At 39.7% G+C, this 12,765-nt stretch overlaps 1 protein-coding gene across 1 annotated transcript; it reads right to left on the reverse strand.

Moving 5' to 3' along the window:
* Window positions 1-6,853: 6,853 nt before the first annotated feature.
* Window positions 6,854-10,089, reverse strand: s1pr3a (sphingosine-1-phosphate receptor 3a). The gene is made up of 2 exons (XM_067398699.1): window positions 9,782-10,089; window positions 6,854-8,771 (listed from the first exon to the last, which is right to left on the reverse strand). The coding sequence occupies exon 2, from the start codon at window positions 8,661-8,663 to the stop codon at window positions 7,464-7,466; it is 1,200 nt and encodes a 399-aa protein (XP_067254800.1). The 5' UTR covers window positions 8,664-8,771; window positions 9,782-10,089; the 3' UTR covers window positions 6,854-7,463.
* Between the last annotated feature and the right edge of the window lie 2,676 nt (window positions 10,090-12,765).

Genomic DNA, 12,765 nt, shown 5'->3' on the forward strand with positions numbered 1-12,765 from the left:
TTTTAGGTCACAGATACAGTAAAATGCTGAACATGTGTTTCTTTAATTCCTGTTTGTGTTATATAATAAACTTTCTAAAGAGAATGCTAGTAGTTAATAACAACTGATGCTTCAAACTGTATCACAGTCCCTTTAAGACAAGTCATTTGTCTTGGGCATGCAAGTGCAGCTCTGATCTCTTTGAATGGGGAAACGTCATTCAACAAGATGTTTACCAAGCTTTCGATTAAATTTCATATTTGAAATCACCAATGAAATCTGACAATAACTGTCTCATAAATTTAGTTTCTAAACGCTCAAATCATGACACAAAAAAAAAAAATTCAGGCTGGATCAAGCTAATGCGCATGTGCAGTCCTAAAGTGTGCATCTCTTGTGTCTCGTTTCAGAGGCGCGCGTCTGACTGTTTCTATAGGAACCGGAGCTTCTAATGGCCGCTGCAGTGACTTAGAAGGCGGGACTTATTCCGCCATATTGCGCATTCTCCCATTCAAAACAATACGAGTGACACGTCTTGTGTTATTCTATAGTCTTTGACTATTTTATCTCAGTTACTGACAGTTTGAGATATAGACAAGATTTTTGTATATTTTTACATTTGTATTTTACATTTGCAAAACCCACCACCTTGTTTGCTAGGTTGTTCTAGGTGGCTGCCATGGAGTTTTGGGTATTACCGTGTTGTTCCGAATATAAGACGATGTTTCTTTCTTAGAAATGCATCTTTAAAAAAACCGGGTTCATCTTATATTCAGGGACTAGACTTTTACATGTCAATAATACACCCACAACATTACACCCTGCAATGCCAATTGTGCGTAAAATGAGTGTGCCACTCTGATACGGTGTGTCAGAGTGTAATGTTAGAAGATTGAGAGCCGCTTGACTGTCATGTTTACGTACCTCGCTGACGGGACCAAAATTCCCCAGTACGTGAATTTAAAACGTAAGGTAACCAGATTTCAAAACTACAATAATTTAGCTTCTACTGTTAATTAAATTTTGGTAGGCCAAATAGTTCTCACAATGAGATGGATAACCTAATTGTTATATAATTTAGATGGGCTACAGGTTATTTTTATGGTATGCCAAAAAGTGTTTATTTTTAAATACGATCAATGATACATTTTAGCAGTATTTACTATACTTTCAATACAAAAATTAAAATATGAAAAATATTTTCAAATTAAAGCATTTTCCTATATAAAATACAACATTTGATATTCAAAAGATTAGATATTTTAAGTACATCTTGAAAAAGGGTGGGGGGGGGGGTCGTCTTATATTCGGAACAATTCGTTATATAGGATGTTCTGGGCAGTTCTGGTTGATGGGGAGTTCTGGGTTGATAGGGTGTTTTGGGTGATTGCTAGGGAGTTCTAGGTGGTTGCTAGGGTATTCTGTGTGGTTGCAAGGATTTTCTGGGTGGCCATTGGGGTGTTGGTAGGGGAGGGGTTGTTGGATTTTGCTAGGGTGATTTTAGATGGTTGTTAGGTTGTTGCATTCTGGCTTAAGCCAAAAGTCTCTACCCCTTAGTCTCCATTATATTCTGGTCTCCAAATATGGCTTGGGTCTATCCTTCAAATTTCATCTTAATATATTTTTTTTGTCTTTTATTATCTGACAATCGAAAGTCTGATTTAAAAAAAAAAAAAAAAAAAGTAATCAGAATGTAGTTACCACAGATAAGCAGTTGTGCAAATCCTTAAGCCCCAATTATGAGCTATAGTCATTTGGTCAGCATCGTTGTTTTACGATGTGCTTTTAAATAAAATGGAATTTGAATAGTCACATTGATATCGTAGCAAGCACCAGTAGTCAATTTAATTGCTGTAGCTTGCCATGCATATTACTTTAATAGCTTCACATTGCTTATTATCAAGAGACAGAGAAAATGGTGTTGAGATTGACAAAGATGTGTTAATGGTTACTATACGTGTGTTTTATCCTGGGACCACATGCCATGCACGGAAAGATTGCAAAGTCTGAACGTTAAGCACGAGTGTGAACATTTTGCTTTTCCCATTGAAGCCCACAGAAGGCCGTCTTCCTAAATCAGGCGGTGTTTGTGTGTTCACGTGTGTGTGCTTCCTCATTATCTCTGTTCTGCCGAAGCGAAGCGTTCTGGGATTGCTTTCATTACACTGCCAAATGAAACGGCGGAGAATGATTACTGGTGTGACGGGCGGAGAAGGTGGTTCAGATCAGTCCTCGTCCCTCCAACTTCAGTAAGGACGACTGAGAGAAAACGAGGGGGAAATTAAGTCTGCAAGCACATTTTGCCGTTTTTTTAATGCAATAACATTTTGGTGTGCTTCGAGATGTCTATCACAATTTAGAATATGCCTCGCCCTTGTGCATATTTGGCAACAGATGATGATCTATCAGATGCGCTCACTGAGAAAGACACCTGCGATCACAACAGAGCCAGGAATAATTTCACACTCAAACCACACCAATTTCGACCAAGCCCAAAAACTCGCAATCCTACAGCGGATGGCATCTAATGCTAGCGGCTTCTGCGTTGGCTACTGGTAACGATTGTTCCCAGCTGCTCTGACACATATCCAGGCATGTCCACATGTGCGTCTCGAGCGCCTCGTATCACATTGTCCGAGACAGATTAATCTCGCTCAGACATTCCACAAACAGGCACGCACTCACTCTTGGAGGGAAAGCAGTTTCGACAGGTGTGTCTGCTAGACTGTAACCAGAGATCGGTCAAAATTTAAACAGCTGAAACTAGGGGCTCATCTACCGTGTCAATACCTCAAAAGCCCTACGACGTCTTCCTCACAGTGAACACTGCGCTAATTCCTCTGGTAATTAGGCTCTTACTAGTCATGGAATAATTAGGTCTTACAAAGAGAGGCATTTCTCAGCCGCAAGCTTAGACAAAAGCCGAGCAGTGAAAAGGGGGCCCAGATGTGCACCGAAGGGTGGAAAAAATCAACATCATTCACAAGGGCTGCCGTCATTATCGTGTTACCAGCGCTCAAGCGAGGTGTCATCTGGATTTCATTATGGTGAGGACTGGCAACTTTACCATCTGTTAATTTACTGACATCTGACCTTTGAACCCTCCTCCCGCCCTTGTGGGCAGCTGTCCCAGATAAAGTCCTCATCTTGGAGAGCTTATCTCCTAAAGCCCCGTCAGATGCAGCTCGCATACGGCTGCAGCTGAAGGCTATTGTAATGGATTGAAAAAGACCGGGATCTGGGGAGGACTGAACGTATCCTCGGCTCTACTTCAGAGGATAAGCATAGATGATCCTCAGATTTCCAGGTCTCGGAATCGCATTTCAGGCGTTCGTGTGATGTGATTAGGCCAAGTAGGAATGCTCCTGGTTCAATATCCTTGGTCCTGAGCCAAGATTCATATCAAACAATCAAAACCAAACCAAACCCTATGCCTAACCCAAACTTACCCCTAAAAGGAAACGACCAATGGTTCTTGTGAATCCTAGACTTTCAACCAAGTCATACAAGTAAGGTATACACCTTAGGATCTCATTGGTGGAAGAATACATATATTTATCACTGTTGACAAATTTGCAAATAATTGTGCCTCTCGCTTATAGGTGTCCAGTCCTGCTCCTAGAGCAGGGGTGGGGAACATTGATCCTGGAGGGCCACTGCCCTGCAGAGTTTCGTTCCAACCCTGAGAAAAAACATTCACCTGCCTGTAACTTTAGTAATCCTGAAGACCTTGATTAGCTTGTGCAGGTGTGTTTGATTAGGGTTGTAGCTAAACTCTGCAGGACAGTAGCCCTCCAGGATCAACGTTCCCCACCCATCCTAGAGGGACACCATTCTGCAGAGTTTAGCTCCAACACACCTGCCTAGACATTTCTAGTGATCCTGAGGACTTTGATAAGCTGGTTCAGGTGGGTTTAATTAGGATTGGAGCTAAACTCTGCAGGAAGGAGGCCCATTTTTGCCTCATAAAGAACTAATATGCAGTCTTTAGGAGTAGATAAGCTCCAAATTTGTACCTTTGGGGGTACTGGCATTTTTGCATTATTTCTGCTAGTGGAGAACAATCATGCACTTTAATATTCCACCATTTCATTGATTTTTATTATTCATTTTGTAAAAAGAACTAACATAATTTGGGCACCCCTTCATTGGCAGTCGCCCTGTCGAATAAGACGACTGGGCTTGTGTCACGCTACAGCTTGTCTGGCATCTTAGTTGAAGCATCTTCTCTTCGCTTTCATTTCCAGTTTGGATCCGTATTTGGTCTTGTGGCAAGGGTGCTGGATCCTGCCTTGCACTAATAAGTGCTAGCAAATGATACCAACAGTTTTGGCATTATCAATGACAATTTACTAACTCTAATGTCATTCCAAAGCTGTATAACTTTATGTGTAGGACAAAAAATATTTTTTGAAAATAAGGAGTGCACTTGTTTTGGACCCCATTGACTTTCATTGTATGGAATCAAACTGTTCTTCAAAATGTCATCTTTTGTGTTTTCCAGAAGTATCGACATGAGGGTGAGTAAATTGTGAGTTTTCATTTTTGGATGAACTTTACCCTTAAAGGGTTAGTTCACCCAAAAACGAAAATTCTGTCATTATTCATAAAGCTTCGAAGCTTCATGAAACAGTGTTTTTAAAATCACCATCACTAGATATTGTAGAATAAAGTCACTATTTTGTTTATTTTTGGTGCACAAAAAGTATTCTAGTTGCTTTGTAATATTAAAGTTGAAGTTACATTAACTGTTTTAAATATGTTTTTAGTAGCTTTATGGGCATTGAAAAAGGGAGTGTTATTGCTGGCAATGCAGGCCTCACTGAGCCATCGGATTTCATCAAAAATATCTTAATATGTGTTCAGAAGATGAACGAAGGTCTAACGGATGTGGAACGACATGAGGGTGAGTAATTAATGACAGAATTTTCATTTTTGTGTGAACTAACCCTTCAAGACTAGAGCTCTAGCTAATGACTGTTCTTCACCAATCTCAGGTCTTGGTCTAGCAAACCTAGTCCGGGCCTAATGAGGAGGTCCAATTCCAAACCTCGACCAGAAGTGAACCAAAGGGATTATTATGGCTTCTAGGTCTTGTTCCTGACACATTTCCTAAGCAACACACGTACACACAAACACCTTCTACCTCAGTCAACCCTTGAAAGCTTGTTAAATGTGACCCCTGGTCCCCGAATGGGAGAAAATCAATTGAGTGCTCTCGCATAGGCACATCCTGAGTCGCCAGTCCAGATGGAGGCATTGTTCACATTGAGTGCTGGGCCAAGCAATGTGCCAGTCTGATGTATTCAGCTACAGATACTCCCCTCAGCTCTGACAAGCACACAGACAAATGAATATTCTCAATAGTGGCCATCCACAATAGCTCAGTGGTCTGCGCTTTGATCCATTGTGGCAAAGAGCCATTCATTACATGAGGTGCAGAGGCACATTGTGTGTGGTAAGTGTGTAATGCCTCACTTTAAAGGATTAAAGTCCTCTATGTGTGGCATGCTTATTTCAAGGACTTTGTACAAAGCTTATTGTTGTGTGATGTGGGATGATGTTTGTTTTCGCTCAAGGTTACACATTATAGAATAACACTCAGCCATCACTGTTTGTTGATGTTGATCCTTCATGGCACTTCAATCGTTTGGTGTGAAATCTCTTGATGAACGGATTCTGTGATACTGAATGTCTTGTACAGTAGTTTTCAGCTTTGGGATAGACATGATTTTACTTGGGAAACTGCTTTGGCTCTTGTAAATGAGTTTGATTTGTTTAACATTCTATTTTTCCCCCTCAACCTGACTGCAAAGATCATGGTGATGGAGAGAGAGAAGGTCTACCGCTTAGGGTGGTAAATTACTTGAAATGTCACACTTGTCAAATGCTATAAAAAAAAAAGTCTTCAACAAAATGTCATTTGTTCTCGCAATGTTCTCAGTATGAACAAGTCATATTGAACATCTTTTTGGTAGTAATTGGTAGAATTAAAGGAATATTCCTGGTTCAATACAAATTGATCTCAATCAACAGCATTTGAGGCATCATTTTGATTACCAGGAAACAAGTATTTTCAATGAATCACTTGGTTTCGTTAAAACAGCAAAAATCAAGGCTACAGTGAAGCACTTACAAATAAGTGAATGGGACCAAGAAATGCAGAAATGTAAAGCTTATAATTTTATAAAAGCACTTAAATTAATTCTTATGTTAAATCTTTATTTTTAGAGCTGCAAAGTTTGTCATTGTTACGTTTATTTTACTGTCATGGCAACAAAGTTGTCAAATTTGGCAGTATTATTGAATGCTTACAGATTGGCCCTCTTCACTTCCATTGTGAGTGTCTCATTGCAACCCAGGTTTTGGCTCAAAATTAAGTCAAGATTCCTTTTTTTTTTTTTTTTTTTGCTATTCAACATATGCTGTAAGTGCTGTCAACTGAATGGCATGAAGCTGCAATATACCTTAAAGTAAGTTGTCTATAATGATCCAAGATTAGCAATCTAGAATTTACTGCTGTATGGCTCAAAGATTGGTGCCATTGATCATGATTTTTACAGGCAGAGCCATTTATAAAGAGCCTACCATGATGCATCTGTAAATTATAGTGCTTGCCTGTGTTCATAGACAAAATGTGTGTCCATTGCCTTCACATTTGCTCTGTGGCGCAGTATATCTCAACGTGATGCTACAGCTCCCTCTAGTGGTTATGGACAATGATTACAAGGCAATCTCAACATTAGATTGAGTTGTTTCACACCAATAACACATAATAACGCTTACATTTTTTTGATAGTTTTATGTAAGTTAACAAGTATTATTGAGCAAAAAAATAAACAATTTCAAGACATTCACAACGAAACCACCTCATCTTACATTCTGCCATCCAAACCGATCCACAGAATATTAACCGTAAACATCCACAGTCTTCTTTAAAACACTCAATTTATGTGTAATGAGTATTACAGATAGCTTGTGAAATAAATAAGAATAGCAAACTATTCAAAATGTTTTTGTCTAGTAATGAACTGTGAGAATATGTTAAAGGTCAGTCTTACACACGGAGTACTATAATAATAAGTATAATACTGTTAAGGCGTTTTTCTTCATGAAAAGCTAATATGCCATTTTACAAATTGGGTTATTTTGATAGAAAAGATTGCACACCTAAGCTTTTCAAGTGATTACATTCTGTAGTGGCTCTATGTTATGTGCTCAAAGCACATGTTCAGTTTCATAAATATTAATACATGTAGAAGTAAATTCAGTTAGTGTATCCTTTGGTCAGCATTTGTTCAATCGCTCTGTGATTGAGTCCGTTGTACCTATTAAATTTCATTGTCTTTTGTATGAAAGCAAATCAAGGTTTTGTAATCCTCAGAGAGCTGAAGAACGCTACATAATTACACAGGAACAGTGGCCAAACATCTTGGGAAATAACAAATTCCCGCTCTTTTGTGCTGACTCCCGTAGTATCTTTTTCAAAACTTTCCCAACGAGGGAAGCGCCCCAGCTTTAACCAGCACCGCAGACAGCAAGTCACCTGGCCCAGAGGGGTGCGTGACAGCTGGTGGCGACGTGTCCCCTAGCTGATAGTGGGAGTTTGATGGGGTGGGAGCTTTACTTTGCATCAGGGAGGACTTGGCTGCACCACTACCTGCCCCGGCCATGCTTGATTTGCTGTTCTCCGCGGTTGGAATAACTATTCCTGGGAGCGCCCCCCCTGCCACTGTAGGCATGGAGTCCTGGGGCGTTTCGCAGCAGCAGCAGCACAGCACGCGAAAGAAAGCGGCCCGCATCTCACGGCTTGAAAACGTGTAGATGAGAGGGTTGAGGGCGGAGTTGAGCACGGCCAGAGCGATGAACCAGTCCACCTGGTACAGAACCGGGCACCGCTCTGGACTGCATCCCACATCCAGCAGCAGTAGTAGAAAAAGAGGAGACCAACAGGCCACAAAAACCCCTAGTACTATCACTACTGTACGTAAAAGTGCGAGTGAGCGATCCGATGGCCGGGAACTCACTCTACGCCCGCTGGACGTCACAAGCTGGTAGATGCGCACGTATAGCACCACGATTGCCGCTAGCAGGGCCGTGAAGACGCTGATGCAGAAGGCTATGTAGCTTTTGTCGTACAGTGGTAGGACAGTGGAGCAGGTGTGCATTTTGCCTAAACAGTTCCAGCCAAAGCTGGGCAAAGCACTCAGCAGGACCGAAACGGCCCAGCAGGCTCCCAGGAGAGCCAGTAACCTCCCCCTTCCAGCGGTCTCACATGGCCGCAGGCGAACCATCGTCATATGGCGCTCGATCCCAATAGCGAGCAAGCTGAAGGTCGAAGCACTGAGTGCCACAAACATGCTCCCCTCTCGCAGAAGCCACTGGCCAGGAGTGAGGAAAAAAGTATTGCTGCCAGAGGTGAAGATATTGACCACGTACGCCACTCCAGCTAACAAGTCCGAAAGTGCCAGATTGCCGATAAGAAAGTACATGCGGCTGTGGAAACGCTTGTTGCGCCATAGTGCCAGTAGTACAGTGATGTTCTCCAACACAATCAGAGTACAGATGCAAATCAGGAAGGTTTTCTTGCATGTATCGGTGCTTTTTGGTCTTCCCCACTTGCCCGAGTGGTTGTAGTATGTAACTATATCTTCATTCATTCCATCCATCCACTTGCCATCCATTTTCCACACACTCTCCACTCTTTTGAACAGCAGATGGCGTTTATGAGCAGCTTCCAGTGAGAAAGTTGGAAAAGGGATCCACCACTTCACACATGATTCTTGTAGGACCTAATTCCAAAAACAGGGCAAAGAAAACGTTATCTGACTTGACAAAAGTTAGTAAGATGTCGAAACTGGAAATGTGGTTTAATATGCCTGTAGAAAACGAAGATGGTTTGCTAGTTTTAGCTAGGTAGTTTAAGCATGACCAGCAGAAAATTGCCCCAAATTCTTCTAAAACAAGTCATCAGACCAGTTTGGGAGACTAATAAACCAGCTAAGGCTAATTTAAGATTATTTATTTAAAGAAAGATATGTTGGTTTACATATGTTTATCACACAAAGAGTTATGAATATGAAGGCTATATGTTATGTGGTTCAAACCTATGAAGGTATATGGAGCTTTTCAGGTGGTCTAGTGCTAATGCATTAAGTAATTTTTATTATATTATCTATAGGCTATATTATATTATCAGTGACTATTATTTGTTTACTTGATAAACTTTGATTTAAACTTTGTCGCCACAGAATTAATTTTAAATTAACATCAGGCATGTAAACACACAAAAAAGTTTCTTTTATCCGACATATCACCATGAAGTGTTATGACTTCCACTTAAAGTATAATGATACCAGTCGGCTATGTATGTAGGCTATAACATTGGTGTGGTAGTTTGTTGTTTATATTTTGTAATCATACAGCTAATCTTTAAAGGACTGCGACACTTAGCCTGAATTAAAGCACGATATTGTACGAAAATACAAACATATAGGCTACATACATGGTAGCAATAGTTTTCAAGATGGCATAGCTAGTTTATAATCTTTCGGTGATTGGGTATTAGTCCCTGTCTTCATTTTAAAAAAAAAAAAAAAAAAAAAAAAAAAAAAAAGTAAAACAGCTTGTTATTCAATTTAATATGATTTTACAGTGATGTCATATAAAAAATATATTTTGATATAAGAAATAAGAAATCAATAACGTTCTGTATAAATGTGTACATTAAAATTATGCCAGTAAGACAGGTTTCCTTTATAAGCCTAGCCTAAAACTTTCTGAAGTGATGAAACAGACTTACCGGTTATTTATCTGAGAGATGCACCAACATCTTAGGGTTCATGAATAATACAATCTTATGGGAATGAAAGACTTCCAACATGTAGGTTCAACGATCAGACGTATGGAATTATTTATCCTTGAAGCAATTTATCCGCTTTTTCCAATTCGCAACGCTTTACATCTCTATTTTTAACTATACCCAGGTTTTTTGGACCCAAATAGAAGCGCTGACAGATTATTAACGGAAAATAATTCACCTGCAAGTTCTGATCCTAAACTCTAAACGCGCCTTTCCACAACATTCCCTCATTCTGGGCGGGAACTCAACAACACTTCGTTTTTTTTCCAGACAGCGAATGGACGTTCCATCCTGTGTGTGTTTAGTTCTTCTGGATTTGAGTTTGTTTTTAAAGGGCGCGCGCTAATATCAGACAGTGATTATGTCTGTGTTTTTATTTACACATGTGTCATTACAGTGAGGGAAATTACTGGGTTAAGTCACGCAGAATGACATAACCGCGTAGTCATCATATAATGACATCTGGCACCTGACTTGAGCGTAGCCTAGTGTTTTACACGCAAGTTCAATTACCAGGTTTGGTTACTCATTGAAATGTATACTCAATAGATTATTTGATGATTAAGTCAATGAAATGAAGATGAAATAAGTTAAGGACAAAACCTTTGTTAAATGTAAAAAAAAAAAAAAAAAAAAGAAAGAAAGAAAAAATGACTATAACATTTAATTTAGTCATCATTTACTACTTCACATCATTATATGATTTTCTTTCTGAATTTTGCTGGACATTTTTTTATGTAATTACAAATAATGGGGACTCGAGTATCATAAAAGTACTCCATTCGAGTCTGTGATCTATATTCCAAGTCTTCTCAAGTCATTATAGAGTACCTCAGAGAGGACGTGTGTTGGTCAGTGCCCAAGGAAGTCGACCGGAAGTTGAAGTCGGCCGCGTGCCGCCATCTTGTAGCAGAACTTCACTTGCGTTAGCATCCCATTGACTCCCGTTCATTTTGGCGTCACTTATAACGAATAACTTTACATCTGAGGCGTTTAAAGACTCCATTTGTCCATTATTTATTTCTAAAGATACACGACAATGTATAAAGGGCTCTATTACCTTCTATGTTACATTATGGCCCCGTAGAAACAGTTTTTGTAAAAATAGGCTAACGATTGCGTCATAACCACTCGACTCTCTGTCGTACAGTAGAGAAATTTCAGAAACGGAAGTGCTAAAAATCGCTAAAAATGGGCTACACTTGTTTCAATTGAGTTTCAATGGGGTCGCTGTGTCCATTTCTTTTACTGTCTATGGTGTCGGTATGCAAAACCCGGAAGTGAGTAAGCATTTTACGACTTCCGGTTCCATTGCCCTAAAGTCTATAGTTGCGTCCCAAATGACGCACTATACACTATGCACTTATACACTATGTACTTGGGCACTATGCACTCATCCATGTAGTGCGTGAATTGTATACGTTTATTTTGTCATTTAAAAACGGGGTCTGATCCTCCATTCCCCCCCACTACGTAATTAAAGCTGCGACAGTCGAGTGCACGAAGTGTCCACCATTCCACACTTCGTTTTTTCCGTTAATTTAGTGCATCATCCGGGTATTTAAAGTGCATTTTTTTCATTTTGGAATTTTCTGTGTGAACGCACTACTCACACTATTTATACTTAAAAACATCATAGAATCGTGCACAAGTATGCGAATTGAGATGCACCTTATGGGTTTTTTTAATGGGTTTTTGCCAAATCGCCTGAAATAAGGTTTGTGGTTAACAAAGCCTCTAAATATTTTCATGTTTTGATCTATGACAAAAAACACACCAGTTATAACCCGCTTGTGATTTTTTTTTTTAAAAACCTTTATTGTCTTAAAAACGGCGGTTGCTAACAAGTTGCTAAAAGGGACTACTAAGGGACTTTAGACGTCATCAAGACAAACAGGACATTTGGACAGCATTTCTCATGAAAAAGTGGATAAGTATTCATACACAGCGCAGATCATAATCAGCGAGCATGTTTTTAAATAAAGTTGTTAATAAAGTTTGAGGAAGCTTGGTGATGCTGTAGTCCGTTCATAGCCTACTGTTAGCCTTTTATATCTGATGACTTTATTTAGGCTTCAAAATGTATAAATGTTGTTAACTTGTAAAGATTATCTTGATAGACAACATGTGTAAGTGTCATAACCCTTTGTTAAACACAGAGCTTATTTTTTGTGACTTTCCAAAAGTCTATGGGAAAAATCCATTGGCTTTCGATCGAGGGAACCCGTGTGCCGTTAACTTCTGGGTTGGCCTACAAACACACATCATCTCTGAGGTGCTCTATTAGCAGCACTGCCCGATTTGTAAACGAATCATTCTTTGAAGTCACGACCTTTTCAAAGAATCGTTTGATCCAGTTCACATAACCGGTCCGAATGATTCATTCTCACTAATTCAGTGAGCTGTACTTTTATGATACTTTATGATGATTTTGTGTCCTTTTTGAAGCTTGAAACCAACTTTAGTGCACATTAATTTTAATTGTATGTGTGGAACACTTTTTGTGTTCCTCACCCAGAAGACAAAATGCCAAGTTCAGAAAGTCATCACAAAGGTGAATAAATGATGACATTTCTCTGTGAACTATTCCTTTAATAGAGCATCCAAAATAAGCTAAAGTACTTGAGGTTTTTTTCTATGCCAAATACTCATCTGACCCGCCTCATTTGATATTTCCCCTAATGACAAGCCAAGGCCCACAATATTTCCACTTACAACATCTCATATCCATTCTTTGATCAAACATTGTTTTTCATGGTAAAATGGGAAAAGACATTTTTTTCCCTCCCCTTTGGGGCGACAGGTCATCACTCTCCCAGAGCCTCGATCCGCTCAAGACACACATGCAAAACAAGAACAAAAAAAAAAAGTTCTGCCTGGTTTCATATGTGTCACAGTTGGCCTAAAAGTAGACCTTGGCTCTA

This window comes from Chanodichthys erythropterus, chromosome 10, assembly GCF_024489055.1.
Source record: "Chanodichthys erythropterus isolate Z2021 chromosome 10, ASM2448905v1, whole genome shotgun sequence".
Lineage (NCBI taxonomy): Eukaryota > Metazoa > Chordata > Actinopteri > Cypriniformes > Xenocyprididae > Chanodichthys > Chanodichthys erythropterus.

What these genes read in the sequence shown, in the direction of transcription:
- s1pr3a (XM_067398699.1), bottom strand. Translation starts at nt 8,663, where the DNA reads ATGGATGGCAAGTGGATGGATGGAATGAATGAAGATATAGTTACATAC.